Raw genomic sequence first — 22,815 nt, 5'->3', positions numbered from 1 at the left:
CTCCTGAAACCAAAGGTGCAATACCTGGGACACGTGGTGAGTGCTGACGGAGTGGCTCCTGACCCTGATAAGATCACCGTGATTAAGGACTGGCCAAGACCCTCCAGCATAAAGGAAGTGCGGCAGTTCCTCGGGTTGGTAGGCTACTACCGAAGATTCATTCCCGGTTTCACCAAAATGGCAGCCCCTATGCAGGACCTCCTGATAGGTCAATCTCGGAAAGCCAAAAACCAGAAGCCGCCCTTTAGGTGGGAAAAGCTGGAAGAGGAGTCCTTCTGCCAGCTGAAGATGGCCCTCACGGGGGATGAAATCCTGGCATATCCAGACTACAGCCAGCCCTTTATCCTCCACACGAACGCAAGCAACATCGGGCTAGGAGCCGTACTGTCCCAGATCCAGCAAGGGAAAGAACGGGTAATCGCTTACGCCAGCCGAAAGCTACGGCCCACGGAGAGGAACCCTGAGAATTATAGCTCATTCAAGCTGGAGTTCCTGGCAGTAGTGTGGGCAGTGACCGAACGTTTCAAGCATTATCTTGCCTCCTCCAAATTCACCGTGTACATGGATAACAACCCGTTGACACACCTGGACACTGCAAGGCTCGGTGCCCTGGAACAGAGATGGATGGCCCGCCTGTCCAACTTTGAATTCACCATCAAATACCGGGCAGGACGATCAAATGCCAACACGGATGCCCTGTCTAGAATGCCGAACTTACCGGATGTAGGGGAAGATCCAGAAGATCTGGAAGAAGTTGAGCTCCCTGCGTTCCACCGTCATGGGATTACCCTGTATTCCCACCATGTGAAGGACAGGCGCTCCGCGACGTTCAATCCCTTGCCCCACTACAACTGGGCGGAGACGCAAGACAGTGATCCCGCAGTCCATTTGGTGAAGGAAATGCTGACCCAGGCCGATGCCCGTCTTGACCCAGATGCTCCGGAGGAGACCAAGCAACTGTGGAAGGAGAAAAGTAAGCTGTTCCTCTACAGGGAGAAGCTGTGCCGGAGAATGGTTAACTCTCGAACGCATGAGTTGACCTGGCAGGTAGTGGTCCCAAGACGAGACGCGGCTATGGTTCTGGAGGCATACCACACTGGAGCAGGGCATTTCGGATGGAAGAAGCTGGAGTTCTTGTTGCGTGAACGGTTCTACTGGGTAGGCATGAGAGGAGCCATTGAGAGGTGGTGCAGAGACTGTGGCCCGTGCCACCTGAGAAGAAAGGACCGTGCTAGCCAGAAGACTCCCTTGCAGCCCATCATCACCAGACAGCCACTGGAACTGGTAGCCCTGAACCATGTGAAACTGGCTCCAAGCAGATCTGGGTATGTCTACGCCCTCACAATCGTAGATCATTACTCCCGGTTCCTGGTGGTGGTCCCGGTCAAGAACTTAACGGCTCAAACAGCAGCTAGAGCCTTCCAGCAGCACTTCTGCCGTCCACACGGGTACCCGGACCAAGTGTTGACAGACCAAGGACCAGCCTTCGAAGCGGAGGTCTTCCAGGAGTTCTGCAACCTGTATGGCTGCAAGAAGATAAGAACAACGCCCTATCACCCTCAAACCAATGGACTCTGCGAGAAGATGAACCAGGTGGTGATAGATCTGCTAAAAACACTGCCCCTGGAAGAACGCAGTCTGTGGCCTGAGAAACTGCCCGATCTGGTGGACCTGTATAACCACATCCCTGTAGGTTCCACCAACTGTACCCCGGATTACCTAATGAGAGCAAGACCTGGTAAGCTGCCTATTGACCTGGATATGGGAGTCCTGACGCCTGAGGACACCTCGCCAGAGGCAGACTGGGATACAGAACGGCAGCAGCAGTATCGGAAAGTACAGGAGAGCGTCGAGCGAAGTCTGTCTCAAGCTAGAGAAAGGCAAGAGAAGGCTTATAACCAGTATGCTCCCACTGTTCCCCTGGTACCTGGAGAGCAGGTCTTGAAGAGGAAGAGGCGGCTTCACAAGTTGGACGACCAGTGGGAGAAGGACCCGTACACCGTACTGCCATCAAGCAATGAGAACCCAAAAATCTGCGTAATCAGTAAGGATGGAGGAGAAACCACAGCCATTGTCTCCAGAGACCACCTGAAGAAGTGTCCCGAGCAGCTGCAAAGCCCTGAAGAAGATCAAGAAAACCCTCAACCCGCAGAGGAAAGGGAAGAAATGATCAGTACCGTACTCGGAGACTTCCCCCGGTCTTGGACACAAGTAAACGGCGCTGTCGTGGTACCCGTCCTCACCTTTCTCCAGCCAGCCCCGCAAGTGCCTACAGAGGAACCGGTAGAGCTGGAAGAGCAGCCGGCCCAAGAGGCAGAAGAGTCCACACCAGCAGTACAGGAGGATCAACCCTCTGCTAGTAGTGAGCCTGCCGTGCCCCTAGTGAGCCAAAGAGTGCGCAGAAAGCTGCCCAGCTTGCCCATAACACCTCCTACACCCTGTAGTGCAGAACCAGTTAGTGAGCTCCGTAGGTCCACAAGAGTCACTAGAGGTCAGATGCCCGCTCGCTGGAGAATCTAAACCAATGCACTGTAAAGTTGACTGTTTATTGAAAAATGTTTATGGTTTATGTTTGTTGCCTGTTACTAATTATGTTTCTCAGTTACCCTGCAGATTTATTTGAACTAACAGGTTATGGACACTGGATAACCGGAACAGTATTGTAGATAGTTGCACCTTGGTGCCTCTTGTGAAGACGGCCGCGGAAGAGAAAACCTGTCTGGCGTGGCCTCCTTGCGGCCCAGAGTAGTTAGTCTACCCTTGCAGCCACGCCCAAGGACAACGCAAGGGGTTTGCTTTGGACAGGTCCCCTATTCTGTGCCAAGACTTCGCCTTGTTGGGTGACATGGACACCCCCTTTGTTTCATAAACTTCACCTTGGGTGATATGGACACCCGGTCACGGAAACGCCGTGACCTCTACAGACTAAAGCTTCTTGTAAATATGTTATCTTGTTATTGTTATACCTTGTATAACAATAACAAAAAAAATGTGTTTAGTCCCGGAGTACTAAAATTTACTAGGGGGGAATGTGACACCCCAGGGGTCTGGTTGCCACAGTAATAGAGATATTATGTCTGAGAGCAAGTGGGAGGTTTCTCTGGTCAGGATCCCTAAGCATGCAACACAGTCCGCCCAGACCTGGGAGGGGAGGAATCTGCCCTTTTAAACTGGGTCTGGGGCGGGATTAGGTTAGTCAGAGCCTGGAGTTCAGTTCCAGACACAGGGAAAGCAAGAACAGTAGCTCTGTAGGAGCAGTAGCAGAAGTCCAGGGGCTGGAGCAGAGTTCGCCCTGGACGAAGATACTAAAGCCGGACACAGGAGTCCAAGGCTGTGGGGACTGATATACACCCAGCAGCAGAAACCAGCCGGCAGGGGATTCCAGGTCCTCTAGCCATAGAAGCCCGGAGGCTCAGTCACAGAGAAGGGACCAGCGCCGCCATCCAGGAGCGGAGGCTAACAGAAGGCCCCAAGTCACCAGCCATACGGGTGAGCACCACACGGTATACTCAGGGACGTGGGCTATTTATAACCGCTGACAGCAAGGTAGCCAGGAAGAGTGCAGATTAACGGGGAGGCCTACAACTCCACCTGGCCAGGGGAACTCCTGCTTGCTCGCAAACTGACCAGGCCCCTTATACTAGCCAGTACTCCCGGGAGGGTCTGCCTTGTACCATCAGTAAAGACCCTAAACTGCACCTCCCATCTCTGTGATTCCTTGCCGCTCCTGCACCATTAGCACTGGGACCCTCAGACCATCACTCCCATCATCTTCCACATTAGCTGCCCTGAGGCAATACTTCTCCCGTGGGGAGTCATCCCATACTCAGCTGCGCAAACAACATCAGCCTCAGCGGTCTGCAGCGCAGCGGCGGTCCCCACTGACCGCAATCCACGGGTGGCGTAGTCGGACACTTATTACAATACAAATAGACTGCCACTGGTTTGACCACCCTGGGCACGGACCGGGTCACCGCCACACGGAGACTACAACCCCCAGCATTCTACAACAGGCCCGGTTCCGGGTTCCCCTGCACAACACAGGCCCAGGGGGCGCGTCAATAACATAAAATAAGAAATTACATATTACTTATCTGATAAAACTGCTGCCATCTCGTCTGTGCCGCTTATTTGTGGGTCCTGCAGCAATGATGTTCTTGACTACAGATATGACTGATGGAGCCAATAATCAACAGTGTATGCAGCGCTCATGTGGGTAGTCTGGGCTACCATTGCTGCAGCGCTATTCTTATTCTTTGTTTACTGTTCTGCAATGATGACTTCCTCGATTTCCCACATGACCGCTGCAACTAATCATTGGCCTCACTAGAACCCCAGACCGACCTTGAGGATCGGAGTGAGGCAGATTTATCAGATACTTGAATTGTTTTTCATTATTGATCAACTGATGTGAAAGGAGAGGGGTCCATACACCACATTGGCAGAAGACAAGCGGCGGATCTAGAAGCTGATTACATCATAGTGTAATTATAATGGGGTCATTATTGGTTGAACATATTTTACACACAACCAAATGTTGTCTTGTAGCCCAGAAGCCATAGTGAAAATGATGATATCTCTAACAGATTTAACTTCATAATTTACTTTTTCTTTATAGAAATCTCATTAATTGTATTCAGCTAAAAAGGGGTTTGATCAAGTTCACATAATGTTTGCCAAATCTGTTTGGAGGCTATAACCAGATGTACAAATATCAAAAGACTGATCATCACTTCCAAAACAGAAAACTGGTGTGTACAGGTGCTTACTAAGAGATCTTACCTTCCCATACACATGCAGACTTTGGTCTCTATGAGAGGATTCACATTAGATAGGTTCCTGGCAACTTGAAACGCCTTACCGTGGCTGCCGGGTAAACATAAATTTGCCAATTTATGCGCTAAGATTTCTCAGTTATTTCTATTTTCTGGAGCAGTAATGCTATTCAAATTTCATATATTTCATGTTTGCATGCTTAGCGTTGTAAAGTGCTACTTTATGTGTTAGTTATAAACAGATGTACGGCAGGGATATACCAAAGTGTCGTTTCACGATACATTTCATTGAATTATATCTGTAAATATACCGCATGAGTGCTTAATGTTTGTCTTGTATCCTGACATGTTAACACAGTAGAATTTATACAGTATATAATGCTATAACATATAACACCAGATACAGCAATCAATGAAAAGCCCATTAACTCCGCACATTCCCTATTTGCTCTGTAGCAAAGTGACAATGCAAGTTTGTTTTTCATTTGACTTTGATTGTGAGGTGTATTTGAAAGTGGCCTGAATAATAATGATTACCATCATCTCCTTCTGAACACTGTTATCTGCAGTCCTGTATCCTTCCCTGTGGCTGGAAGTTGTTCTTCCTAGACAAGTCAATTATGAGGGCTTATAGAAAACGCAGCAATCAGCACTGTGACGCATTTGAAATGTCAAGAGAGACCCCTCAGTGCCAAAGCTTTTCCCCACTGAGAGTTACTGGAGAGTGCATATATCACACACTCATATCCAGATAACAGGCAGTGACATTTCCACTAATTCCTGAAATAACATAATAGAGGGCAATCTTGGCATCAAGAAAAATATCAGTTTTATTGGTTGTAAAATTAAGGAGCAAATAGAGGCAGCAGTTACGTTTGTAGCTTAGTTTCAACCATTTGTATGTACCAGGGAGTACGGTAATTGTATTTGGCAACAAACATCTGAAAGAATTTTTCACTTTATAAATTGCTACTGATCATGTTCTTTGGTGAAGGAAAATATATAGCATTGCAAATACATGTATTAAAGAGAACCTGTCAGCACGATTTTGTGACCTAACATAAAGCCATGGCTGTAATGGTGCTGTAATACTGATTATATTGATTCCTTTGGTGAAGAAATCCGCTTTGTGGGTCTTCTTTAATCACCATTTGAAGGTTTCTGTTTATTAGATGTTGGCGCACAGGGGCCGGACTGTGCACTGAGTCTTCTCCTCCCTGTCTGTGATTCCCCGGACCCTCCGCCTGCCTCCAGTCTGTGAGTGACCGGCCTCCTCTGTGTGAAATCTCAGCAATGACCTGTCAGCAGAGGGGCTGGGGAATCACAGACAGGGAGGAGAAGACCCAGTGCAAAGTCCCCGCCCCTGTGCACCGAAATCTAGTTAGTAGAAAACTTCAAATGGTGATTAAAGAAGACCCACAAAGTGGATTTCTTCATCAAAGGTATCAATGTAGTATTATTGTGCCTTTACAGCCATGTCCTTACATTACATTACAAAATCGTGCTGACATGTTCTCTTTAAGTAGCATGCAGTTGAAGACCGGAGAATCTTTGAGGCAAAACAAAAGCAAGAGTACGCAAGGCACAAGCAGTATGTACGGTCCTGACTACATCTGCTTACTTATGTCACGTAGGTGGGTGAGCCTTCAGGGCTCGGATTGGCCTCATCAGTCATCTCTGGACCCACAGCCACTGATCCTCACCTAAACCCTGGATTCATGGTCATCTTTGGCTATGAAGGACGAACAACAAATTCCTAAATATATTTATCTGATATTTTTACCAAAGAAGGTAAGAAATGCAGCAAAAAGATCTGAAAACAGTATAAGTGTAGAAAAGGCAAAAACAATCTCTATCTCTACTGTGGAATCTGTAAAAATATCCCAAAACTGGTAAACCACTCACACATGATAGGTGGTGAGGTGAAAAAAAGTCTATTTTGATAACCATTGCTCTAGACCCTCCTACACACGCACACATGATCCAATTGCTTGATTCCTATATCCCTGACTTTTGCCATTAGAGGACAGTTGGGAGTCTCCTGTATGCATTGATGCTAGCTTTAGTCATATGGCTCTAAGTGTTACTTCCACTCATATGGTTTGTACCTAGTAATGGCTTCAGTTGTGGGAAACCATCCCTGGTGCCTCAAGGGCACTGCAGCAGAGCTAGCACTAACTGGAGAACCATATGTGGTACCTGAGCCACTGATTGGTAAGTACTGGATCTTGAAAATATAAAGTTTATATACATGAAGGGCTTTAATGGGTTTTTCAAGACTATAATAATTTATGGCCTATTGTTAATATCAGATCAGTTGGGATCTGACTCTCAGCACTAACGCTGATCGCCTAACTGAACAGGCTGAAGTGTCCAGGGCTGTGGAGTCGGAGTCAGTGTCCATTTTGGTGGAGTCGGAGTCGGTATAAAATGGACCGACTCCAACTCCTAAAATATATAATAAATTGGGTACAGTAGTTCAATGCAGTTTGTGCGGAATATTTTTTTCATAAGAATTTGGAAAAGTTATGAATTGTCCTATAAATGTCTGTCCTATTCCTGATCTAAGGGTCTAGACTTTTAGCTGAGATGAATCTGTGCTACAGTAAATGTATCACTTAAACATGAGCCATGTATGTGGGAGTCGGTGTCATGGAAATTGAGGAGTCTGAGGTTTGGCTTACCGACTCCACAGCCCTGGAAGTGTCCAGTGAGCATCACTTTCCCATCATTATTTACCAGCAACAATTACTTCAAGCCAGAGTGCCCATACTAAGGATAAGCCGTACATAATAAAGTCCAGGAAAACTCCTTCACTCATTTATTGTTAGAAAAATGTATTCCATGTTTTTAATAGGACAGTGATTAATATATAACAGTGTTATTTTACAAAAAGAATGGCATGATTGCTCTTTTCTAAAGGTCACAATTATCATTAATTGGCATTCCTAGGAATGCTTGTTTCCCAGTAATCGCGCAGTGTAAACAGGCTGCTGATCCCCTGATGAATGAGTGAAACGCTTGTTCGTCAGGTGAAATGATCTTTTGGTTTGCAAAAAAGATCATCCTTTTTGGCAGCACATTGTCCTGTGTAAACTGCTAGACGCCTCAGATTACTAAATATTTACTGATCGGTGGTCACTTAATGCCAAAGAAGCAACTAATATAGATGGACCTTTACTCTACCCAGTGCTCAATGCAATGCCAATGTGCCCATCAACCTTTGACTTGAAGAGAATAGTCAAGTCTCCTAGACCGGTTGCTGGGGTAAACCACTTAATATACCCATGTATTCTCAAGTACTATTTGTCTATACTAATTTTATTTTCAGGAGATATCAGTCAGAAACACTTCTTAATATTTCTGAAGGATCCTTCCATAGAACATGTTATAGGAAAACTTTTCCCTGAACACAACATTTGTTTTTTGCTCCCCAGGACACTTACCTGTTTATGTGCAATGCAATATTGCTTTTTTGCGACATCAACCATAATTCATCCACATCACCTTGTTTAAACGTCTCAGAGAGACACTATATTGCACATTTTCATTTTTCTGTTGACACTGATCATCAGTTACCCTGAACTTATCTTGTGAGAGCCTGTCATATATATCGAGGACACACTTTTCTTGGGGGCCTCTAAAAAAATTACGTGATCAATTGTAACCGGTTGTTCTTCACTAAACTAACATCATAAATCTAAGAATGTAAAGTGGAATGCAATGTCCAATGTCAACACTTAATGTGCTGTAAGCCATAGAACTAGACAGGCAAATGAAAAGCAGGCCATCGTTTTTATCCTGTATATGTGACTGCCGTGGAACACATGGACAGGTCAATGTGAGATGATAAGATTTGTGACTCTATATTCTTGAAACAAAGGTATCACAACATTGACTAGTTTACCACCTGCCCACATTAATTACCAATGTAATATGGTAATAGCCATCCAACGAAAAGAATTGTTTAGACTGATGAATTTCTGCCCACAAACGAGCACCGGTCGTCTATAGGCAAGTTGATCGGCACTCATTCACTTGGGCTGACATAAATGCATGGGAACAGAACGGACTGAAAAATTGGTAATACCAATACAGAATGCATGTGATAATCATTTTTATGCCAACATAAATAATCCAATCATTTTGCTCAATTGTTAGTTGATCAACACATCTTTACAATGTTGCCAGTTTTCAGGACAAGCATTATTATGAACGCTCATTTGGCCATTATCGCCCCAAATAAATGGGTCTTAAAATGTTCTATATGTTACTGTAAGGCAGGCGACTCAAACCTGTGGCTTTCCAACAAAGATGTAACATGCTCTGACAGGCTAGGAGTTATAGTCGTTCAATAGCTGGGGACAGGGTCGACATTAGTGCTTAGAGCAATGCTACTCAATCTCTGAGTCGAGCCTCACTGAAAAAGCAGGGGGTGCCAACTGTAGGGCCTGCTTTGGAGCAGCTTTCACAGAAGTGATCATATGCTGTACTTCTCAGAGCTTTCTATAGTTACACCAATGTCTGTCCTTTTTGAGCAGTTTTACAAGTTTTGTCATGCACTATGACCAACAGTGAGGCTCCACCTGAGCCAAAACTTAAAAATCTTGAAGCTCTACTAACGTAACTCTCCACCATCGGTACTCACATTCAATTATGCTTCGAACTGTAACATTTTGTACAAATTACATGAAAAGTGGGTGTTTGTTGCTGAAGGTGTGGCCCTGTAAAGCCTGAGATGTACAACACTTCCGAAATATAAAGTAACATTTTCCATCCTGTTCCCCAAATTCAAATGAGTGCTTTATATATTGCACCCACAATGCTGATTTAGTTTGTTATCATAACACCCACATAGATTGTCCACGCTATTATTTTAACTTTGCCAGGGGAGAAAATAATACTAAAGCATGAGATATTCACAAGTTAAATGAGTTGTTCATTTTCAGATAATCTTCGTCCCCGATATGAAAAAACAAACTACACTTTACTCACTGTTCCAGCATAAAATACTGGGAACATCACCAGACAATCAGAGCTGGACCCAGCGACGTTAAGTAAAGAGGGGTTTGTTATTTTATTATAAACTGCAATTGTGGGCAAAGATTTTCTAAAAGAAGAACACCCTTTAAGTATAACAGCTTCGCTACTGTTCATTAAAATGATTAGTGTATGGTGAATTAAACCACAACTTTAATAAGCACCAATAGTTAATAATAAAGTACTCAACCCCTCCAAGTTGTAAAATTATCTTTTTAAATGTCTGCTCCATCCTTGCAATAAGATTCCATCCTTTAAAAATTGACAACTGTTGTTTTGATGTTATTTCTTGCAAACATTTGATAAAAAAGCGAGGCTGAATTCATCATTCGTCCTTTGTTTTTAACCCCTTCACGACATGTGGCGTACATGTACAGCATCATACTCAGCAGGTGATGGCTGTGTTATATTCAGGACCTGCCTCTAACAACTGCGGGTGGAGTGGAGCTTCACCGGGGATTGTTAACCTGTTAAATGTCGCTGTTGTACTCTGATAGCGGCATTTAACATGCGACAGAATGGGGTCTTGTCATTCCATGTGCCCATCTGTGACACCATCACGGATCACCAATGGGTTGCAATGACACCCGGTGGTCTGTTGAAAACCTAGGTAGCTGTCATTATGGAGCTCCTTTGAAACCCCACCTGTGGCCGGCTTCAAAGGAGATTGTGACTTTTACAATATGCTTTGGTATTGCTGTATGTAGCACAAGAGATCAGACGATCGCAGCTTCAAGTCTCCTAAGGGAATTAACAAGTACAGTGAAAAGTAAAAAAAATGTTTTAAAAAATATGAAAAAAAAAAATAAAAAAAGCTCAAATTACAGCCTTTTCCCTATTAAAAATAAATATAATAAAAAAAAAGTCAGAATTGCATTTTTTTTTCACAATTTCTCCCCAATTGGAATGTTTTCCCCATTTTCCAGTACACTGTGGTAAAATGAATGGAGTTATTCAAAAGTACAACTTATCCCACAAAAAATAAGCATGTGGACAGAAAAATAATGGCCGGAGAAAGTGAGGGAAAAACAAAAATTGGACATGTCATGAAGGGATTAAGTCAATTTTATGACTTGTCTTTTTTTTTGCATTAGTTGGTTTTGTGTTAAATTTACCCAATTGGGCAGATAGTCTTTGATGACTTGTCACAAATTCAAATATGCTTATTTGTTGGCTATTTTAAGCTTTAAATCGTCGCACGTCAAAGGGGCTGTCTGGCCTTGGAGCACAAGTCTGCAGTCACTCTATGTGACTTCAGACTTGTGAATCCTCACATCCCGTGTGCCAGTCTCCTCTGCCAGCGCAGGGAGCAGGCAGTCATGTGACCACAAATATGTGATTTGCATACTTCTGGCCATATTTCGATTAGAAGCATCCAGCCTTGCTCACTACACTTGAGCGAATCTGCGCATGTCTAGTCAGCATGTGACTGCTTGTGTGTAAATTACATATTTGTAGTCGTGCGCCAGCGTGCAGTGCACCTATATTGACTGCAGACTTGTAGCCTATGGCTAGACAACCCCTTCAACCTTAAACTCTGCAAAAAAAAAATGATTTTGTACTCCACTGGGGTACTAAAGTAAAATTAAGCAAAAAAATTGTGAACATTTTGAAAATACACAAATGCATACCTAAAACATGCAAATAATGCTAAAAAAAAAAAAAAAAACTGACAAAACCAAACTTAATCGTGAGGGGGGCTGACCGCTGAGACTCTCACTGATCCTGAGAACGGAGCTCTGAAGTTCCCTGTGTGAATTGAGCAGAGGTCCAGCATGCACACCTCCACTGCAGTCATTCTCCATGGGAGTGCCAAAGATATCCAAGCTCGATACTTGGGATTAGTGGAGGTCCCAGTTATTGGACATCCAGAGATCAGGACATTAAACTCAATGTTAGAATCATTTTTTCTTCATAAAATAGATGCAAAAACAATGATGGAGGTAGAAGTTGGCCCCCTTACCTCATGGGCCCCTTGCATCAATGATATGTCCTTCCCTGACTGAATCAACCCCATTGTTTTACCTTCTTATTGGTGCGGATTAAAAACAAACATAAAAATCCTACAACTTGTTTATACTGCCTATTATAATAATGAATAAATAAAGCGTGGTACTCACTGATGTGTACAGGTAACCCTCTCCGTTCATTGCAATATATAACCCCGTTTTTACACCTTGGATTGCAACAACACGAAGACCCACTGGTATGAGGTTGAATAATGCTGTAAAGAACAGATACATGTTAAAAATCATCTGCTGCATTAATTTAAGCAGATACAGTCACAATATAACAGTATATCACAGCTAGCATAGCATTCTTTATCAGGAAATTCCAATGCATTGACAAAACAAATGTATATAGGGAATATGTATTTTCCCAAATTCTTTTGGTGCCACTGCAAATTCATGACTGATGTTAGTTTGGAATAGGCACCAAGGGAAATGCGAAATAAGTCAGCCTCTCCTAAGTGCTTGATTTTAATGGGAAATGTGTCTGAAATGGGAAAATATAGAAGCAATCTCTACAAGCAAATCCCTGATATCTGGTAAAAAAAGATAAATGTACATCCAAAATGTTAAAGATTTGTAGAAGAACGTTGCAGACCCAGAACAGAATTACATTGTAATGAACTGCTGACATTTATTTGTCTACATTTTAGTCTGTGGGGCACTAAAAGGTGACGATGATGAAAGGTGAGAGGCTAAGGAATTGCTAAGGAACGGCAAGAATGTGAACGAAAAAAAAAGTAGGAAGAGATGATAGGGCAGAAAAGAAAACAAATAAGAATAGCAGTAAAAGGAACAGATTGTAAATATTTTATCACAAACCTATTATACTATATTTCTATTATTTAACTAGGTAGATGGCAAAGTACTTTATATATGAATCAAAATATTACACTAGTCCTATAAGATGCCTAGAATTAAAACTAGATTACTTTAAAAGAACTGTGTCTGTAAAATGGGTGGTTTAAAGGGAATCTGTTATTACATCATCTGAGAGCAGCATAATATAGGAAATGAAACCCTGAATCCAGCGATATATCACTCAGTTTCCTGGGTGCAGTCGCTGACACAATCAGAGTTCTTAGATGTAACATGAAGCAGAGCTGAGAAAAGCAACCCCCGCCCACACCAGACTCTGTATGTACAAAGTCTATAGACAGTGAGCTGCTTATCACAGGAGTAGGCGTGGTCAGACCATGAGACAGTCACCAGCTAGTCACAGCAATGATAATGTGATAAAACTTTCACTGTAAGCAAACAACAGCACACAACTTGATCAGTGACACATCCTTGAACTCAGTGTTTTTACCCCTACCTCATACCATCCTCAAATTACTAAGTAAAAACCTCCTGAGAGATTCTCTTTAACTATTTCCGCACTGGAAATCAGAATTCTTGTTCATTTTTTTTAACATGTTATGTAGGTCTACACAGCTGAATTAGCAATGACTGTTATGCATGGAAAAAACTTTTCTAACAAAACGTGTCACTGCTGCCTATAACAGCCATTATTTTTCCAGCAGAATTCTGCATTAGCATTCAGAAACATCTAATGCTTCCCACATGTACTGCAGAAATGACATTTCTTCTGTGCATAGGAATGTTAATGGCCCCATATACTATACATTGAAGCTTTGACAGGGCTTGTGCTGATAATACCTTACCTTTTAATTTTAGCCTTGGGACATATACTTTAAACTGATGGTCAAAATAGAAGTGCAGAAGAGGTTTCTACCTTGCATTGTGTGTGGTGCGCTCGAATGAAAGTGAAGTATGGACATGTTTGTGCAGACACTATAGGCGGCACAATAGTCTGCATTCCTGAAATAAATCTCACTACACAGACGACATAATCTTATTTCACTGAGCAGATTATGATATGTATTTAAAAATGGGGCTAAATCCAGGAAAAGAGATCATATATTACATTGTATTGTGAATGAAAAGCGTGCCAGTGCATTGTATACAGAAAGCAGGACACAAAGCTGTGTTATTCTATGCACAATGACTGCTGTATCACCATCACTCTTGGATCAAGAATTGGTTACATTTCTGAAAGTAAGTCTAAGACTAGGTTTACATAGGGCTCTTTCTGGCATTTATGTAGCTGTATTCATCACAACTGCCAGATGCATAGTGTTAGTGAGTGGGAATTTATGGAATGCCTGGATTGCAGCTGTTTGTCCTTGCTATGAATTTCCAATGGTTTTACAGCATTTTTATTCATTCTTTGCACACATACTTTTCGGTCTTTTTCTTTGCAAAAAAAAAAAATTACAACATTTTTTTTTTTTTTCACAAATATTTTTGGTTGGTGTTTTTCCATACTCAGATTTTTAGTTCTATATGGAAGCCTATGGGAACACACATGACAAAATGGTAAACCTAGAGCAGTGTTCCCCAACTGCGGTCCTCAAGAGCTACCAACAGTTCAGGATTTCCTTAGTATTGCCCAGGTGATGGAATTATCGACTGAGCAACACTAAGTTAATCCTGAAAACATGATCTGTAGGTTGCTCTTACAGACTGGAGTTGGAGAACACTGATCTAGAGTATTCTGTGCTTTAACAAAAAAAAAACAGCACTAACTCCAAAAAAACACACAAGGAAAAGAGTAAAAACAAGTAAAAAGTTGTAAAATAAAAGCACTGTTTTTGGTGTTTTATATTTACCTATGATTTACAGCCAACATCAAGCTGCGGTATTTTTTTATCTATTTTTTTTTAAAAATGCAAAATATTTTATTCTGAAAAAACTACTTGTAAAACTGCCCTAAATTAAGCATTTTTGCAACCTGTTTTACATGTACTACTACATATTTAGTTCTATATATGGACAGTTTTAAAATATTTTTATAACACTTGCTAAACCATGGATGAAACCTTTTGATACAGTAAGTATGCATTCAATTTATTATTTGTAATCGATACTTACAGTACTTCCCTGCTATTAATATTTAGCAGGATACTCTAGATATAGCTACTGTAACCTTTAGTCAGGCAGGTAGGCATATAGATTAAAAGATACTTAACACTTAAGACTCATCAATACGTGACTGACTTCCAACATATCGTGATCTGCTAACTAAAATGAAGCATTTTCCCACTTAAAAGAGCTAGAAGATGAGATTACTGGTACTTACTAGAATTGCTGCTGTCATCCTTGGTTCCATCAAGAGTTCCATCTGGGTGCATTTGCAAGTAGTATCCTTGCCTGCAGTATAACCTGGTCACTATGCCCTTGAGCTGGGGATCTGGAATACAGACATAATGTGACATTAGTCTCAAAACCTTTGCATCAATTATTTGTGTTTCTCGTGTTTGTGCCCTGAATTGTACAGGTAAACTCTCCATGATTCCCTGTTCTAGTGTGAGAAGGCTAGACCACTGCTACGAAAAACCTGACCCTACCTGTTATGTGACCTTTCCAAACCTTTTCCCCTCCTCCAAGGTGTGTCCCCTTGTTATCTTTAAACATAGGTGTGTGGGTGGATGCTGCTAAAGCTTTTTCCTCTTGTGTCAAGAGTTTGGATTTTTATAACTGAAATATTTATTAACCAGCTATGAAATGAGAATCATAGCTAATTACAGCTAATAAGAGAACTATAGCCTTCTTGACCAATTGTTGCTACGAGGATAATTTGCTGAAATCAAATCTAAGCACATCCAATGATGAAAGCTCTATCCATGTGAACACTTATAACAGGTAATATGGGGTCTTCATGGTCATGGTCTCATATAAAAAAATACTATACCATGCTTAGGATATAGAATTTACCAGAATACCAGATACGGTATGCAATTTTTTAACTATGTTATGAATTTTCAAATCTTCAGAAAGCCATTTGAATAAAGCCATCCATACAAAATACATTTTAGTCACCATAATATTTAGGAATCACCAAAGCTACTGCCTACCAGGGCTACTGGATTATTACCTTGATTTCTGTAACAGAAATACAATCATCTGTGCCTGGAACCAACTAATTGATTGACCATATAGTGGTTCCACACCTACCAATGCGACTGGTTCCACTGCTAGAAATGCCCATAAGCTACATCAGAACCAGTGTGCCATTACTATCCAAGCCTAAATTGTGATGACATAACCAGGGCTGTGGAATCGGTAAGCCAAACCACCGACTCAGGCTTCTTAATTTCCCTGACTCTGACTCCACAGCACTGCCTCACTACTGAGCATGTACATAAAGTGCAGCACAGATTCATCTCAACTAAAAGCCTAAATCCTTAGATCAGGAACAGAACAGACATTTATGGGGCATTTCATAACTTTCCCAAAATCTTATGAAAACATTTACAGCACATACTGTATTATACTACTGTACTCAATTTATTTTATATTTTAGGAGTCAGTTTATTTTATACCGACTCCAACTCCGATTGCACGACTGAGACTCCACAGCCCTGGACATAACATACTAAGTACCATTCTTCCATCAAGACTAGAACTTTACCACCATAATGTACATACGAGGTCCTGACAATGGCCAAAACTCATAATTGCTGTTTCTCCAGTTTTTGGGAGTAATTTGCTCCTTTTTAGTGGCTTATGTATTTGTGCCATATTCTATATAACTTTTGCGCCATTTTTTAAGTTATCCTTTTTTAAATTGACAACTTTTCCTATTCAGATGTTTTAGACAGGTTCAAGAAATGCGACTTGTACCAAATGTTGCATTTTTTTGGCGCATCTCACTCCAGAACCCTGCCTGGAGTAAGCTTTCTGAAAGAGAATTGTTGCGACTTTTGATCTTAAAAAGTCACAAAAACTAGTTAAGGTAAAAAATAAAAAGCATTTTGGATTTTGCGCTCAATTCATGAACTCTGTGTGCTATTTCAAACAATTTGGTGCAAAAAACATCAGCAAATACCACAAGGCAAAAAAAGAAAAATGATTCCAAGAAATTGCAAATGATAAATTGGGCCCAAAGTGTTTAAAATAAACATTATACATACAGGAATAGTTATGGAATGATTGTAAGGTCTATAAAATGACATAAATGGGGGGAATTAACTTTTCTCAAAAATAACTATAAGCAGCTGCCACCAATCAAGACGTAACCGCTTCTACATATCCAGATGCCATATTGGAGGGAAAAGCAGGTCCAAAGCCAAGTTACAGGACCAATGCCATCTGGCGTTCGTATGTAGGAATTAAAACCTCAACCTGGTGACTAACCAATTTAAATTGCAGTCGTAAAGTACAAAATCACGCAGATTTTTTGCATGGGCGTTTATTGGCTTGTTACACTCACAAGCGATTAAACTAATAACGTTCATATTAATTGGGATATTTACTAATACACTAATACATTGCACTGTCGCACTAGTAACTGCGCACTCCATTGTTTTCAGGTATGATTAAGATGAATGCATTACTTGTAAATGTATACAGCACCACTGAAGAGGACTGCGATATACTAAAGATAAACTGTTGACGACTGAATGGTTTTCAGCAATAATGTAAGGAATGTGATGTGCGCCATCACAGCCAGATAACTGCATCTACAAGAATCTTAATTTATTGTACAGATAATGGCTTAAAAAGACAGGCTTGTCAGAATACATGGAGTATTAGTCATTCAGACATCCAGACACATTACAATGCTTGCTGTTACTTGACAGTCTTCTTTAGAGACTATAATGTAAAACCAAAGAATACATTTCACATATAGTTTGCTGTATAACAGCACTTAATGAGGGTTGTACTGGAAAATAATGCGAATAATTAAAGAATTGTGCTTTCCTATTATAAATATCAGGGCAGGTTTTCTACAATCTGGGATACAGTGGTGCACATAGTAATAAAAAAAAGAAATCTAATTTAGCATAATAGAAATTATATAAGTAGTAGGTTTTTTTTCTACTCTGATGTGGTCCCTGAACAGCTTCCCCCCACACCTCTCTGCCTATGTTTGTGGACATAGTGAAAAACTCGGACTAATGTTATTCAATGAGGCAGTGCAGATCTGCGTATTTTTTCTCAGCTGGTTTTCGACATGAGAAAAAAAAATCGCAGCATGCTGCAATTTCACTCTGAAATCTGATGAGAAACAAATTGTAATCCAATCGGACCATCAATATGGCATCGGATTTTTATGGATACATTGCCATTCTTTCAGGAGGTTATAATTACCGTTCAACATGGGGAAGACCTTCATTTTGACTATTCTCTAGCGCCTAATGAATCCCACATAGCGAAGAAACGCGTCAGGAGGTGGTTATGACATAAGGAAACCCGCCTCTTCCGACAAGCCTACAACCTGCAGTAACCACCGCTCCACCATACCGCTGCATGACCACCTCTATCCTTACCAACTATTTCCTCACCCATCCCCTGTAGATTGTGAGCCCTCGCCGGCAGGGTCCTCGTTCCTCCTTTACCAGTCGGTGACTTGTTTTGTTCAAGATTATTGTAATGGTTTTTATTATGTATACCCCTTTTCACATGTAAAGCGCCATGGAATAAATTGCGCTATAATAGTAAATAATAATAAGGACACTATGGCTTTGTTTCAGTAACAGGATGACGGTCAGGCACGTTCTATGCCCCCATTCTTGTGGAACTAAAGAGACTGGTGTCAGATGCCTGAGTATATACATACTGCATTTGGGGGAGACCGCTCTTTTTCTCATTTGAATATAGAGATGTGGCACATGCTGTGTTTTACTACATTATACTGGAGAAATTTGTCTTGTTCTGTTTATACCCAGTATTTAATGCATTACAGGTGTTGATGAGACAAGTTTTATAGGGCATATACCCAATACCTTCTATGCGGCAACATTTACTCCAGCCAGCCTGTGGAGATTAGTCAGGTCTGCCTAGTTTTTGTTTATGCAAATTGCCTCTTCAGAGATGAAGAGGACTTGAACTCTATAGCGCCACCTATTGGAAGTAGCAATCCTTCAAGTCACAATCGACCCTTCAACAAGTCTTGCAAAATGACTTAGGATAAAAGCCAAATCAGAATCTCAATTTCCAGACACGGTGTTTCTGGCTATTGGCCCTCATCAGTGCAAAGTATGAGAACTGATTTGGCTAGGTGAGAGGCTCTGGACTGAGGACTAAGGGGCAATGTTTCTGCATGTGGACAGTGACATACCGGCTCTAGCATGCCAAGGTAAGGAGGCTTACTCTGTGAAATTTAATATACAAATTGCCTCTTCAGAGGACTTGAACTCTATAGCGCCACCTATTAGAAGTTTTTGTTTGTGTGTCTTTTTAATGTTGTTAGTATGTTTTACATTTTAATAGTGAAATAAATACTAAGTTTTAAATTCCCATTCTTTGCTATATTTTTGCCATATATTTATTTACTCTTTTTTCTATTTTGAAAATTGATAACGGTGTTGCTCTACATTACAATTCTGTAACATAGGAAACTGTAAATGGTCTTGTAAATGATTAATAGCTGCTGCTGTAAAACAACGGGTTGGACACGGATGACATACGAGAAAAAAATGTCCCACTTTTCTGGATGAGAATGGGACCGATCTTTTATATGCTCGTGTGAGCAAACCCTAAAGTATCTAAGTAAAAATCATGAGTAAAAAAAAGTACTTAGAGAAAGGCTTAATTCACAGAAATTTCAGCATAGCTTCTGTACAGCCGAGTTGTTTCTTGTGTAATCATGCAAATTACTGTTATTCAAACCCAAAAAAATCCACCTCTCCTCTGTACTTATGGTCTTACTTCCTTTGTGAGAGCTGTTTTGTCAGTACAAGTCTTGGCAAGAAGGGTCAATTAAATGACCCTCATTTATTCCGCAATTGTTCAGGGAAAAGAGTTATGCCTCAATAAAGGTCTAAAGATTAATAATCTATTGTGCAATTATAACAAGGAGTATGTATTAGAAGGAAGGCTTTCTTCTCTTCCAACAGGTTCTTACCAGAAATATACACAGAAATCCTGAAATACAGGTGGTCACTGAAGTCAATATAGGTATAAGAATTTGGGGTAAATATGGGATATAGGAAACGATCTAGTAAATAAAATGTAGTTAAGCATATATGTTGTTATAGCAGATATGGAAATGTAGTCAGAAATAGCGCATTTCTATATTAATAAGCCTTCAGTCAGTAAATGCATTTTCTCACACATTGAGAATCATAAAACTGGCGATGTACATAGCCATACACACAATCAGTTGACCTGGTCACCGTGTTGCAGTTTCACATGATTTTACATTTGTAACAACTGACCAACAACTATAGCGAAAGTTCATGCTGAAATGTTTTAGCAGGGGATGTGTGTATGGCGTCATCATCGTATTGCAGTCATCACTATTTTTGAAAACAGGACCCCCTGATCGCCCCTTTCATTCTGGCACAATCATGGCTGGATCAATCTTTTAAGGCAGCGTTCCCCAAATCCAGTCTTCAAGAGTCAAGAGCCAGAAACAGATCATGTTTTCAGGATTTCCTTAGTATTGTCCAGGTGATAATTCCATCACTTGTGCAATAGTAAGGAAAATATGAAAACATAATCTGTTGGTGATTCTTGAGGGCTGGAGTTGGAGAACACTGTTTTAAGGTATAGAAACATACAATTTTTGGCCAGTTTTCTTCTAATGGGTATGTCATGGCTATCTTGACTCTATGAAGGTGAAGTAAGTATACCTTCATTTACAGACAGGTAATTTAGCTACAGCATTTAAAAAGGTTATCTAAGACTTGAGGTTTTTTTTGCTACATCCCTGTTCTGCCCTAGGACAATCAGTCCAAGCTCAAGTGGTAATTCTCCGGCTTTATTTGCCCTCACGTCAAGAGAGAAGTCCTTCCTCTTTCGCTCTGCTCTATCAACGGGGCATCACTGCCAACGTCATGCTGACTGACATCCGGCAGTAAGGCAGTGGGAAGTCAGCTGTCAATCAGCATGACATCGGCAGTGATGACCCATCGACAGAGCAGAGTGGAAGAGAAGGAGCTAGTCTGTCGATAAGACGTCACCAGAAGTGGGAGAATCGCTAGCAGGAGTTGTCCGTGAATGGTTTGAGCCAGAAGAGGTCGCCGCAGGGCAGAACAGGCAGGTTAGCAACTAGCTGCCGTTAAATTCTTAGCTACATGGCCAAAAAAAAGTCCCGGATAACCCCTTTTATTATAACCAATCCAAAAAAATACTTTATCAATATGACCTTTTATGCCAAGATGCATAATTGTCTTAAGGGAAAATAACAAGAGGGTCACCTCCATTGCACCATTCTTGTTGATTTACAGGGCTTGACAGGAATAAAAAAAACATGACTGCTTCCTTTAGGAACAGCATCACACCTGCCCATGGATTAAAACCCAACCCCATTTAATTGAGTAGGGCTCCCCTGTCATACAACTGGTGGACAGCTATTGTGCTGTTCCTAGAAGTAAGCCGCCATGATTTTGTAATCCTGGACAATCCTATGTGATAGATCCTTTTTAAAATGGCACTCTTACATTGTATATTTATGACATACCCCCAGAATGTGCCATAAATGTACAGCAGGCTCGGGCCTCACCAATGGAACCTGCATCTATCTTGGGAATAAGGCCTTGGCACAGGCTGCTGTCATTGGCGAGAGGGTTAGAATTCTCACTAATTTGTATAGGAATTCTGACCACCTCTCCACTGACAGCAGCCTGTACCAAGGTCTCATTCTCATAGGCAATAAAGGGGTATTCTTGCATCAATCTGCAAGTAAAAGCAGGTGTGAAGTTGGCATAAAAAAGGTTATCTTCACAATATAATTACCTTAAATTATAGCTACAGAACTCCTCTTAAGAAGTTACATTTCCACCAGTTTCCAAAATTCAGCTGAAAATAGTATAACACATAAGATAATTAGATAGTTTTTAGTATTTAGTATTGCAAAAAGTGAATACCTAACAGAGATTACCAGAGTAATTCTCCAGTATTTCAGCTTTCCTGTACAGGGCTATAAAGAAATCAAATGATTTCATGATTCACTTGGAAGGATGGTGAGCAGCCGGGAAGTTTTATCGCTGCATGCTGCAAGACGGGTGGCAATGATGTCAATGAACTTGTGTTTATATTTTTAGAAATAAAATTACTCTACAGGGGTATTCATCCAGCCACCAGCAGACCCAGCATGCCGGTATTGATGACTTCAGATGATCATGCCGGCATCATTACAAGCACACAACTAGAGGCTATCCGTGACTCAGACACATGACTACAGCGGATGAGAGAATATCGAAATAATTGTACATGCACAATTGTAGATTATTTTATTATCTTTCTTTTGTATGAAAGAACATAGTCATTTTATGCAATCAAGAAAAGGTATATACATGATCCATTTTAGTATTTCAACTAAGTGTTTTATAAAAAGTTGCATCCTTAGAGCTCGCAATTAGGTTATCAATCTGGTCATTTCACAAGTAATATTAGTATTACAAAGAAATAGATTAGTAGCATATTCAAAAAGGATTTGGGAGGATTATGGTGGAGTCGTTGTGTTTGAAGTACAAGCGGTCATTTTGTGTTCAATATACACGAATATAAACCTGAGCTGTGTGTTGGCATTTAAACAACTCTTGCCCTTAGGGCACCCATTCAACATTCTGAAAGGTTTTCAAAAAGATCGTATTCCTTTGAGAATCTTGCTGTTTAACTCATTCTTTCCAGCTAGTTTTCATTTTGGAAGCTAGTATGCATATAATTGTTCACTTGAATCAAACAGGTTTGTCCCATAAACCTATAATATAGAGAATAAAAAAAAATCACACTACTACATTTCTTTCCTACTAGCCTGCTACTTAGTTTTTCCAGCCTGACACACACATTTTTTGTTACATTAATCTGTATAGTAAGAAGATAATTACTCCAATATTACATAGCAGTATTATTGACCTGAGAAAAATATACAGATTAAAATCCACTAAAGATTTGCACAGCTTCCTCTATATGTCTAATATTTACTTTATGACTTAATTCTAGTGTCCATGCGCAATGTGCCAATTAAAGGGAATCTG

General features: G+C 41.0%; 1 protein-coding gene across 2 annotated transcripts in view; it reads right to left on the bottom strand.

Annotated features, from left to right (window-relative positions):
- The window catches only part of FGF14 (fibroblast growth factor 14), a 683,726-nt gene that overhangs the window by 187,574 nt on the left and 473,337 nt on the right, over positions 1–22,815 (bottom strand). For both annotated transcript variants that reach the window (XM_073664201.1, XM_073664202.1), the window contains exons 2-3: positions 14,967–15,077; positions 11,936–12,039 (exon numbers count right to left, since the gene is read on the bottom strand). In XM_073664201.1, the coding sequence (XP_073520302.1) occupies positions 11,936–12,039; positions 14,967–15,077 (215 nt within the window). The remainder of the gene's footprint in view (positions 1–11,935; positions 12,040–14,966; positions 15,078–22,815) is intronic.

This window comes from Phyllobates terribilis, unplaced genomic scaffold (assembly GCF_046119375.1).
Source record: "Phyllobates terribilis strain yellow unplaced genomic scaffold, ASM4611937v1 Scaffold_2__4_contigs__length_985480577, whole genome shotgun sequence".
Classification (NCBI taxonomy): domain Eukaryota; kingdom Metazoa; phylum Chordata; class Amphibia; order Anura; family Dendrobatidae; genus Phyllobates; species Phyllobates terribilis.
Note: the sequence above shows the minus strand (reverse complement) of the source record. Positions and strands in the feature narration are given on the sequence as shown.